This window comes from Taeniopygia guttata, chromosome Z (assembly GCF_048771995.1).
Source record: "Taeniopygia guttata chromosome Z, bTaeGut7.mat, whole genome shotgun sequence".
In the NCBI taxonomy this organism is placed as follows: domain Eukaryota; kingdom Metazoa; phylum Chordata; class Aves; order Passeriformes; family Estrildidae; genus Taeniopygia; species Taeniopygia guttata.
Window position 1 is genome coordinate 62881767 of NC_133063.1, and position 12752 is coordinate 62894518.

The following is a 12752-nucleotide window of genomic DNA, read 5'->3' on the forward strand; positions in this document are numbered from 1 at the left end:
TAATTTATGTTTGTGCATCTATCAGCTGTAGATAATTGTATGTATGGAAATTTGTTTCTTAAACAGGTGTGAACATTGAGGTGGTTATGCTCAAGGATCTCAAGGAGATTTCAGATGGAGAAATCAAAGTAGCAATTAGCACTGTGTACATGACACTGGAGGTAAGAGGGAACTTCAAACATGTTTAACAGCCTTATTGCACATGGGAGATAGTTCTTTAAAAAAGAGTGTGAACAAGTTATTTTCTCAATATTTTTTTCAGTATGAGCAGAATTTTCAGTGATTTAATGAACATTGAAAGAAGTAGTAGCTATTTATTATCTGACTTATGGTATTATGATATTATGATTCTTCTCTCCATTTAGATTGTACCATGGTGTGTTAAAAAACAATAAATAAATTGGAACCTTTCGGTGAATTGAAGGTGTGAGCTTTCTACTTTGATCTGAAAGAGAGTTGCATGTTGCTGCATATTATGTAAAAATATGATTTTAAAAATATGAATGCTTAGATCACTGAACAAGTATGACATGACACTGTTATTTCTGATTGAAGTTTGCATACTGGCGTATTGATAAGTAATAAAACCTAAGTGGTCTGAAGAAAATATCAATAGCAAAAACATCTTTATATAGTAGGTATTTGTAATTTTGAGTCTTTCCATTTGCATGAAGGTCACATATATAGAAGTATTTGAAATGTAGAAGAAATTTTCATCTACTTTTGCACTAATTCAAAACTTTTTTTTTACGTCAAATGCTGCTTAAAAAAAAAAAAAATCTCTTGACTAGTTCTTGCCTTGTATGTCCTAAGAGATTTCTTATAATATGTGTCTTGTGATGCATCTTACAAAAATTAAGATGCTTCTGTGGTTGAAAAAGTTTTGGTTACAATCCAGCTAATAATTACCCATAGATTTCTCCTTGCATACTAAAATATACGAAGCAAATTAGGTAGCAAAGCTTCAAGAAATGAAGTAGAATCTGTTAATTTTCAATTAATTGTTTCAATATTAAGCAATCTTTACCACCAAAATAGCACTGCTTTATGAGCCATAATTTGATCGTAAAAATTAGGCTGAGGCTGGGCAGAAAGAGGATGGGGAAAGAGTATTGTAAGAAAAATCCCCAAAAGAGAAAATGGGATTTTATAAAGTTCTTTATAAAATGCTCATCTTCTTTTGTTTTAAATCTGTCTCTTTTATTCTGTCTGTTTCAGTTAATGATGGACAGAGCTAAGAGCTAGCTTTAGCATTACATTTTCTTTTTTTTTATTTTGCATTAAATCATGTTTGATAACTATGTAGAATACAGACCTTGCGTTCTAGAGGTTTAAGCTCCATGTAAATCTGTCTGACCTCGTCTTTGCAACTCTATATGCTCAAATTAATTGTAACTCAAAACTTGTCTTCCTTTTGGCTGGAGCTCACCATTTGACTTCGTCAAGAGCAGGTGTTCCAAGCTCTCAAATAGGCAAATTTTCAACCTTTTTTCAGTGAAGTGTAACATGTGTTGCTGACTTACCTTCGCCAAGAAGTGTTAAGATCTGGTGGTCGAGCAGCAAATGTTTCATAGTTCTTCTTCTTACATAGTGGTCATTGTGGAGGGCAGAGGAGATTCATTTGCCTGCAAGAACAAACTGAACAGATTTTACTGATGCTAGATGATTTTTAGTCCCAGTATGTTAAGTAATTTTATTACTAGTATTTCTGATGGGATTTTTTTTCTGGAAGCCGCAAGTACCGTTGCTTTTTGCTCTTATTGTTCTGTGAATAACCATAAAGGACTAAGTTTTCAGGGTTATAATTTTTTTTTCCTAGGTATAATGTTTGCAAATTTATTGGGATGGAGATGAGTTTTGCATTTGCTGCATTACTGCTCTTTGTTGAAATGAAAACACCCTCATTTTTGGTGCTTGTCCAGCAAAAGATGGTTTTTTACTCAGTTTTATTACTGATAGGGATCACATGTAGTTACTTCACCCAGTGTGAGAAGCACAATACATATAGGAAAATGATAAAACTGTCCAGACTTGTCTATTCAGTTTAGAATTCTGTTATAAACTCAGAATACACAGACTTTAATGAATTCACAATTTTCTTAGCAATGATAGGAGTAGTCTGTTATTCATTCTCAAAGTGCTCCACAGACATTATCTGATTAAATATTAAGGAAACATGAATAACAGGCTTTGCACCGGGTGTTGAATCTCTGGCATGTTTGAGTTTTTGCTTTTTCAGAAGTATCATAAAGTCACTTTTTTCCTTAATAATCAACAAATATGCAAAAGAATCTTCCATTAAAGTGCTTTCTGTAGGGCAGTCATTTTGTGTGACTGTATTTAGTTTTCTCTAAGAGTCCACAGGGAGCTTTGTGTTTCTTGAGATAACCACCTTTGGATCTGGCCTTCCTGGATTTAGGTGGCATTAAAGCTGTAAATTGAAATCAGACCGGTGTCACCAGTGACTGGCTGTCAGAGTGTACGCTGGTTGGATTTCACATATGTAGCCACTTCATTTTTTAACATGAGGACAAAATAAAAGTGACACTGCCCAGATCACAGTTATTTTTGTTGCCTTTGCTGAAGTTTCTCCAAGTCATAATAATGATTGCTCATAAGATATTGTAGCAAAATTCCATGCATGTGTTACAGTTTCTGTTACGATTTCTATTACATTTTGTTATACCCTTAGAGTATTTTTTTGCTGCTTCTCAGCTGGAATTCTCTTGGAAATGAGAAATGTGTTCTCGACGTGGCTTTCTGGGAAAGTAATATTATTCCTGAGAAATGAATACTTCTATTGTAAATCAAACTCTGTTTTCTGCTTTTTTAAGTGTAGTGCATTGGGAGAGCAATCCAGGTTTCATAATATGCTTGTTGGACTAAGTATTTTATCTGTTTATTCATGAAAATTGATTCTAACTGCTCACAGAACTTCCAATTGTAGAAAATCAATTACCACCTGAGGAAGCAGGTCAGTGAGTTGAAAACAAGTTCTGTGATTGTCTGCTACTGACTGTGGCAGACAAAGGGGTGTTCTGAAGGTCTTTGGAGGTTCATGCCTCTGGCCATGGCACCCACATACTTCATAAAGACAGTTTCCAGGTAGTAGGGGTTGTATGCCACTTGTAAAAGCTTAGAGAACATGTCAGAGCTGTAGTGGAGGCTGCTGTCACCAGTGTTGTTTCCTCAAGAAAGTGACCTGCACGTTCATGCTGCTGCAGGAAGCTTGGCTGTCCTTATGTAGCCTCCATAGTCCAAATGAGTTTGGGACAGTACTAATAGGAAGTTCTAGCTCTTGTAACAGCTTCTCCCTTTGTGGCTTTATACCTCAGAGGAACTTATAGTGGCAGTTCCAGCAACAGAAATTTAAGAAATGTGGAAGTGTTTTGGGTGCACGGTTTATCATCTTCCTATGAAAAAATAGTCTTATCTTGGAGATAGATTTTAATTTTAAAGCTATTTTGTAGTATTAGAAAGAAATAGCAGTGTTTCATAATTTGGGCAATTTTATTTCTACATTTTGAAAAGTGATGTTTTTAATACTTCTGTAAAGCAAATCAAGGACCTCTGTCTTAGCTGAAGCATGTCAAACAAGTGCTAGGTAGACCATTACACCCAAATAACTGAGATTACAACGTATGTCTTTGAAGATTGAACTTATGGTCTGTCTATAATGATTATGTATATATATTGTGTATTTGGGAACTTTTTTGTCTTGGTATAAATATAAACATATTTTAAATGGCAGATTGGTCCATGAATTTGTTTTTAATGCAAAAAAAAACCCAAGAAGCAAACCCCAAGTAAACATGTTAGCATTTAATCTTCCAGTAATGGAATTGGAAGCAAAATTCTCAGCAACTTAGAATAGCAATGCAGTTCAAAAGTATTTTTCTGATGCCTGTTGTGAGAAGTTAGGGTATGTAAAATAAATGATGTATAGAGCTGTAGGAATGCGACTTTTGCAGACTACCTTATGTCTAAGGAACATTAAACATAGGGTTCTCGTTTAGCAAATAAATAACCATTCATTTCAATGGCTGCATAGTCTGGACTTTTGTGCATATTTTTGCAAAGATGAGAAGAGGCCATTAGGGATTTAATATAAAATAAATCGCCACGGGGTCTTCTTGTAGTCCTAGTCTTTCTGCCACATGGTGTGTCACTAATGTGCATAAATGGGCTTAAATGAATTTGTTATCTGTATTACATTTGCAGTATGTATATATTTATATATTATTTTTTAATTGTGTTTAAAAATAAAACATTAAATACATCATTTCTGAGAGTTGAAAACATACCATTTGTAAATAAATCAACCTTAATTAAGGTCTTAAAATGTCAGTGTGTGTTATCTGCCTTAGGAAAATTTATAACATATATAGTGCATAAAGCTTAAACATACTTTCACTTGCATTTTCAGAAGTATTAAGTGGCTAAAGTCATAACCTCATATGACTGAGTAATGCAGCCACACATGCATTAATGTAAATACTGTACTCATGCCTAAACATCAGTCTGCTGTCTTCTGGAGGACAGTAGCTGTCCAGCTGATGCCTCAGGTCAGCCAAAGTACCCCAGTTGTAATGAGTACAGTCCAAGGTGTGGAGAGGTTAGGCAAGCTGAATTCTCTGCAGTGACTTTTCTCTAAAGGTATGACAGGAATCTGGTGGGGAGAAGCGTTTAAGTGGTGGTTTTGAGTGGTTGCCATTGCAGCCAACTGGGAAATAAACCATGCCAATCAGAACAGTGACAACTGTTCCTTAGCTGCCTCCCACGATATGAACAAGACCTGGCACGTCATGTGCATTTATACAAATGCGCAGAGCCAGGAGAACAGACACTAGGAACTCGATGTCCAGTCCAAAAGTTAGAGTATCACAGGAGTAGCTGAAATGTGATAGAACAACTCCCATGACTGGAGCAATATGATGGATGGCTATAGGGTGATTTGTAAAGAGAGTCAGGGAAGAGGATGGGGAACTTGCACTTGAAGTTAAGGAGAACTTCAAATGTACAGAAGTCAACTACAATGACCATAGAAGCCCTATCAGATACCTCTGGGTCAAGGTTAAGAGGGTCATCTCCAAGCAATATTGTGGAGTTTGGGGTCTGGTTGTGCACTCTGAAGGTTAGTACTAAGGCAGAAGTTTTAGATTTTAGAAGAGCAAGCTTCAGCTTGCTCAGAGCTCAATTGAAAGGAGAGCTTCCATGGAGAATAAAGGAGCTAGCCACTGCTTTGAGTTTTTGAAGATAGCTCTCATGAAAGCACAAAACCAGTTCACCCCCTTCAAAGGGAAGGGAAGTAGGTGGAACATGAGATCTTCTTGGTTTAACTGTGAGCGTGTGTGGGACCAAAAGAGAAGCATGCCAGAGACAGAATGGGAGTTACAAATCTATTGAGAACCACAAGAACATTACCAAGGCATGAGATGCTGTTAGAAAAGCAAAGGCTCAGCTTGAAATGAAATTGGCAAGAGATGTGAAAAACTACAAGGGGGTCTTTGAGGAGGAAACTGCTGGCCCAGTGTTAAATGGGAGAGGTGAATTAGTCACCAACAGCACTAAGAAGGCAGAAGTTCTCAACACTTCCTTGACCTCTGTTGTCACCAGTACAGCTGGGCCCCAGACACTGGAAGCAAAAAAATCCGTGTTGATGCAAGCAAGACCCACTGTCAGTGAAGAAAAAATTGCTGTAAGGGCTATTACAGGAATTTGCTCCTGCAAATCAATAGTACCTTACAACATCCACCCAAGAGTATTGGAGAGCTGGCTGGGGTCATTGTGAAGCTGTTCTCCATAATCCTAGAGAAGTTGTGGAGATCAAGAGATATCCCAGAAGACTGGAAGAAGGCTAATGTCACCCCCATCTACAAGAGGTGCTTAAAAGAGGACTCAAGGAATTATCGGCCCTAGAAAAGTTATGACACAAACCCTTCTGGGAGGATTCATTGCAAGTCAGATGAACCAGGTGATTGGGAAAAGCCAGCATGGGTTCACCAAAGCTAAGTTGTGCTTGGCAAACCTGATTGTTTTCTAGGGCAAGTAAGCTGTTTGGTTGATGGGGTCAAGCCATGGATGTTGTCTCCTGTGTTTCTCCAAGGCTTTCTCTACATCTCCCTCAGCCTCCTGGTGAAGCTGTTGCGTGACAGTCTGGACAAGCTGCCCGTGCAGTGGGTGGGGAACTGACCCACAGACAGCACCCAGAGTGGGGGTAAATGGCTCCTTTTCCAGCTGGCAACCTGGCACAAGTGGGGTCCTCAGGGATTGGTGTTGAGCCCAATGCTGTTTCATGTCTTCATATGTGGTCATCCAGAGCACTTAAAATCACTCAGGGATCAAGTGAGCACTTCGGAAGGGAGAGTCATGCTGGAGGAAAACCTGTTTAGGCTGGAAGAGTGGGCAAAGAAAAACCTTTTGAATTTTAGCAAGGACAGGTGTAGGGTCTGAGACTTGGGAAAACAAATCCAGGAGTGCAGCACAGGCTGGGAGCACAAGGCTGGGGAGCAGATCTGTGGAAAGGGACCAGGGAGTCCCAGTGAGCAAAAAGCTGAGTGTGAGTGAGGAGTGTGCTGCTGGAGCAAAGGAGCCCAGTGAGGTCTTGGCCTGCATCAACAGGGGCATCAGCAGCAGAGATTATCCCATTCTTGTCAGCATTTGTCAGGCCACACCTGGAATACTCTTGTCTGTTTTGGTCTCTGCTATACAAAAAAGATATGGTCAGGCTGGAGAGGGTGGAGAGAAGGGCCTCAGAAGTGATCAAAGGGCTGAGAATCCTGACATATAAGGGAAGAATGCTTAGGTGAGACCTTAACACTTGGTTCTAGTATTTAGCGAGTGGCTACAAAAAAACCAGAATGTTTTTACAAGGAGTCACATGGAAAAAATGAAGGATAATGCATACAAGTTACTCCTGAGGAGATTCTGATTAGACACAAGAGGAAAATTTTTCACAATTATAACAATCAGTCATTGGAATAATCTCCAGAGAAGTGGTGTATTCCTTAACATTAGGCACTTTAAGGTTCATCTGGGCAGGGTGCTGGACCACCTTGTCTAGAGTGATTTTTACAAAAAAGTTTGGACTAGGTCATCCTTGAGATCTCTTCTAATGGTTATTCTATGATTCAAAAGAGTGCTTCCTAATTTAGTATGTGAAATCAAATGTCAACAAAAATGACATTTATTACAGTGATTAGTAGGATTGCTTATAGTTTTCATATCAGATTCATTTCAGATGATGATGTGGGGGTGAAACAAGCTAAAGTTACCCCAGTCAGTGAGATGCTTCTGCATGAAGTAATGTAGGATGTTATTATGATTTCTTGAGATTTGAGAAAAATGTGAATTTGAAAAACTGGATAAGACCATTATATTTATAAATCTTCCTAAATCAGCATGTACTGATTTATTCAACTGTCATTTTTGCAAGGTGTAGTTGATTATTTTATTCTATAGTACTGTCATAACAGATAGTAAGTCAGAAGCATCAGAATTTTTTGTACTTGCAGTATCACTTAAAAAATGTGCTGGGTAAATGGTAGAATCACTGCAAGGTGCGCAGTGGTATGTTTTTAGGATTTCATTTTTATTTTGCTATGTGAATAAATTTGATAGATGCCATTGGTTATAATTAGTGTGACATCTGCTCTAATTCGGTCCAAAATTTACAATTTTACCTTTAATGGTTTAGTTCAGTCTTGGTTCAAAAGTTAATAAACAAAGTAAAATAGGTATGAAAATCATCAAAGGAATGAGCATAAACAGTCTACTAACATTACAGTAAAAATGTGCTTGTGCTCACAAGTACATTGTTCAAAAAGATAAACTGTTTTCTTTTGTGTCATTTATGAAATGTGTTTAAATAAATTAAGATAGTTTCTTTATGAAATACAGTGTAAAATATGCACTATCTTTCAGCTGAGTAAAATGCTATAATCTACCGTATCATTATTGGCCTGTATTTCTGACTTGTACAAAGCTGACTAATTTATCATTTGTATACTCTTCTTGTTCTTGTCAGTAGCACTCAGCTTAGCTGCTTATGGGGCATAGACATTGACAGCGGGAGGTGCTGTTTTGAGAAATGTTCAGCATAAAGAGTTGTTTCTATGAAATTTAATGCACTTAAAAAAAAAATTCAGTGTAAAACCTAGCGTAAACATTTAACATTTTAAAATCTGGCTGTAATGCATAAGAATATAAGAACTGATAATAGTTAGGGGTGATAACAGGAATATTGCGTAGATTATATTTTCTTCTGTTTAGTTTTTGTTTTTTCTTTGCTATTGTGTAAGAAACAAATTAATTAAAATGTTGAACTGTTGATCCAACATTACACTGTAACTCTAGTTGTAAGTAAAAAGACATTTTGAGTTTGCTAGTGTTTGTGTTCCAGTACTACAGAAGCCAGGAATTCTGTCGACAGGATGTGGAGAGAGAGATACAATGTATTTCTAAACAAATATTTTGCTTTGTGACAGCTTTTCTGCTTTTAATTTAAAAATCTTAAAATCCCTCCACTTCTAAAATCATGTCATGTTTATTTAGAATAGTGATATTTTGATGTAGAAATTCCATGAAATTTGTCTGATGTGTCTTGAAATACTACATTTGTTCCATTTGGCAAAGCATGTCCTAAAACATCTTCCGAACTCTAATGTAAATGAACGCTTAATACTTGTAAACATTACAATACCCTATGTTTTTATCATACACCACTGAATTTTATATCTTTTAGTATATATCAGAAGCCCAGACCTGAAACTATTGGATATTTTAGGATGTAGGAACATTTTTGAATTTTGAATTAGACAGATCAAGTGCTCTGAAATGTTTTTTATGATGAACATGTGTTCTCTGTTTAGATGGTGATAGGAAAGATCCTTTTTTTTGACTCTGTAACTGAATACACTCTCAGGATGTGAAGTGTTTTGTTTAACCAAAACTTCAGGATTTATTTAATTTTATGTGCATTTTTATATATTTTATTTATAACACAAAAGTTATAAAAATATTGCAAATTAATTCAAGTTAAAAGCCTTCAGAACTTATTTGAGTTTTCATATTTTCAAATTAGCTAAGAATACTAATTCTACCAAAGACTGCAATTTTCCTTTCTTTCTAGGAGACATATAACATTTTCTCAGAAGGATCACTACTTCTGTATTCAAAATTATTCACAGCTTCTATGTGTGTCCACCCAAATGCAGTTTTCATCACAAAGCTGCTGCATGAATGATATTCCCCAAAAAATGTAATTTCTTCTGTAACTCCATAGCTGCATTGTTTGAGTACATAAAATACTTTGTGTATTTAAATGAATACATATTAAGGCTAATCTGAAGGTTCTTTGAGCCAGAAAAACCAACACTCTAAACTCCTGTGTATGTTGTGAATACTGCAACATCTTACTTTTTTGCAATTTTTTCTTTTTCCATATAGATTTGATAAAGTGTGAAATGAAAATTCCTTCAGGGTAGTCTTGCATTGCTTTAATGATAAAGACCTTTATTATTTTCTCCATAAGAAATTTTGTGCATGAACATACCACTTTTTGTCCTGAAATTGCTGCATTTCTGAAATGAGACAATATCTTTAACAAAATTGCTTAGTACAGATTGAATGTATTAATTACAAAAAAAAAAAAAAGAGTAGGAAAGTCTACATTTCTTGTTTTCCTGACTGCTTTTTTTTTCTTTCTTAATTACTTTTTTCAGAAGAATAAATCTCAGTATTTTGAATTTCATAACTTTCTACTTACTTGTGATTTGTGGTTAATAAAAAAATCATCCTTTGACTGAAAATTCAGGGATGGAGAGATTTTCATTTCTTGTGGTGGCATAATTTTTGGGATTTTGTACAAAGCCAGAGAGTTTTTATTACTGTTTAGACTAAAAAACAAAACAAAACAAAAAAAAACCCACAAAAGCAAAAAACCTAAGACACAAGCAGAACAGGATACTTTATTCAGCTGTGATCATGTAGCTCTCAATGTGTCTGAATTTCTTATGCCTATTGAGTGTCTGCCTTCCAGAATTCTTATTTCTAAACAGAATACAAACACAGCCCTTAGGCGGGTGAGGAAAAACCTGTTGAGGCCACCAAGTTTATGCTAGAGCACAACAGTAGCAGCTGTTTATTTTATCTTCCCCAAATATGAAAAATTACCATGTTTTGCATTACAGCTATAGGGAATTGAGGCATATATAAAACCTTTTCACGCTTCAGGAGGCTGTCTCACAGTTCTGTGAGAAAGAGTTAATATGTCTGAATATGGGCCTGCTTTATTTTGTGGCTCAGGTCAAACAGGATTATAGAGTTGGTAGTACAATGAAACAGAGAACTTGAAAAATCTCTTGTCTTCATTGCTGAACGATTTTGCTTCCTCCGTTGCATGAATGACTAAAGCCCTTGGAAAAAAATTCTCTTTCTCTGGGTGCTACCTTTATGTAGCATGATACCAACAATGGTATCATGGTTGGTATCTGTTGTGGGTTCTGGCACTTTTTACAGGGGGGCAAATGTCACTGCTAGATATATTGTAAATTGGCTGCATTTTATCCTTCCCATCTTGCTGCTGTTCTTGCCATAGTCACAATTGCAGAGAAATTTTATAAAACTTGATTCTCTCTCCATCCTTTATGGGGGTCAGGGGGGAGAGGGGAAAGTAACACTGAGACTTACAGAAGAAAAAAGGTAAGAGTGAACAAGATCTACAAGGAATCATTTTCAGTCCATTCTTCTTTATTTTCCCTGCTGCAAGATTGCCAGAGAGATTTGGTCAGCAGTCTGTGCCTGAATTCCACATGTAGAGCTTGATTTTTTTTAGGTTTCATGGATGACAGCCCTCTGTGCATGCTTTTGTCATCATCAGTGTTTGCCATGGTCTAGTAAGGAAGAAAGTTGGAATAGATTAATTTTGTACCTCAAATGGGAACTGTTAGGTCATCTCTACAATTGGTAGAACACCATGGGCTTAGACTAGTTGTAGATTGTTTCACTGGAAGAAGGATTTGAGAATGAGTTTGAGTGAATGGCAACTTTGCAACCAAGAATTGGTAATTGTGTTTTAGAACCAAAAATCTTAACTGAACACTGATTTAAGTGTAATTTTTTCCTATTTCATCACATATTGAATCATATTCTGAAAATACATTGGTTTTAGTCTAAAAGGTATGTTACCTTGTATTTTTTAATATAAATAGTGTTATCTGGGTTGGTTCTGAACATTTGCTATTAAAGAAGACTTTCTAAATAAATGGGCTAGATATAATTCAGAAATAAAAAAGTGATTTTCCTTTCACATCTCTCAGTTGAGTATTTGCCATATGGGTTGCTCAGCATTACACTCTCAGCAGGTCTAATTTATGGTAAACACACAGTGAGTGAACAGAAAAAAAGGCAATGAAAATATTCATATTCTCCCATCATTCCATTTTTTTTAAACTGAATTCTGCTTATTCAGGTTCAGCCCATATAGTTGTGGCACTTAGTTGAGTATATGTGTATTTCCCACTCTCCTGGGAGTTTGTGAAGACTGAAATGCTTCGCTTTGCTTGCTATGAGACTGATTTGCTGGGGCTTGCATGGCAGTGTGTAAATTATACTTTCCTCACTCTGGTCTGGCATGCTGCCAGCTGCCCCAGGGCTGTGCTTTCTCCATGAAGGGCAGTTGGTGGAAAACATCACTTTTCTTGTTGTGCTATGGGGTGCTTTAGCTTTTCCTTGGGCCTCTTCAAGAAGATCACCAACTAAATGAATGTGTTAATCTTCTGGGCCACTGCTAGGATTTGAATCAGATACAGAAGGAGGTGTAAAATAAATCAAAAATAAATAATGGTATGGTTTTTTCCTCAACCACAGCCATGGAAATCCATAGCATCAGTATTTTGAAAACTCCCAATCTCCAATGAGCTCCTGGGGCTTTCTCTTAGTATTGCGTACATGCTTTCTTTCTCTCTGTGGGTTCTTCTCCTCTCTAGGGACTTCACTGTAATTACTGTCCTTCAAGGACTCTTTACAGCTTGGTCCACCCTAGGCCTTGTATGTATCAGCAAGCCGAGTGACCACTCTTCAATCACTGTTTCCAGCCCAAAGAAAGAGTTTTTCCCCACAGGTGGGTCTGCATTGCTATATTAAAACATACCCCCAAAATATCTGTTTTACATGTCAGAGGACGCGTATCTGAGCAAATTAAACTCAGTAGCATGAATGGATACATTTTTCCAAATAATAGAAATGGCTGCCATTATGCACTCCATATTGTAATTGCAAACATTAAATAGCTACAAAAGGAAATGCTTTTAAAAGCAGTGTTTTGCATCCTGTCCTCTGTCTTATTGTCATACATTAGACCTTGGTAATGCACATGCTTTGTTTTCTGCCTGGATGCTGCCTGTTCCAGCAAGAGACCTGCACATTCCCATTCCAGATATGGATTCAACTGAGAAGGATATGGGGGTGCTGGTGGAGGAGAGGCTGGACATTACATGGACCAGCAATGAGCACTCACAGCCCAGAAAGCCAAACGTGTCCTGGGCTGTATCCAAAGCAGTGTGAGCAGCAGGGCCAGGGAGGGGATTCTGCCCCTCTGTTCTGCTCTGCTCTGCTCAGACCCCACCTGCAGGGCTGCATCAGCTCTGGGGTCCCAGCACAGGAAGGACATGGAACTGATGGAGTGAATCCAGAGGAGGGTTACCAAACTGATTAGAGGGATGGTGCATCTCTCCTATGAGGAGAGGCTGAGA

General features: G+C 37.2%; 1 protein-coding gene across 7 annotated transcripts in view; it reads left to right on the top strand.

The window, feature by feature from the left end:
- The window catches only part of PRUNE2 (prune homolog 2 with BCH domain), a 135439-nt gene that overhangs the window by 41976 nt on the left and 80711 nt on the right, over window positions 1-12752 (top strand). For all 7 annotated transcript variants that reach the window (XM_030258582.4, XM_030258584.4, XM_030258583.4 and 4 more), the window contains exon 6: window positions 67-161. In XM_030258582.4, coding sequence (XP_030114442.4) covers window positions 67-161 — 95 coding nt within the window. The remainder of the gene's footprint in view (window positions 1-66; window positions 162-12752) is intronic.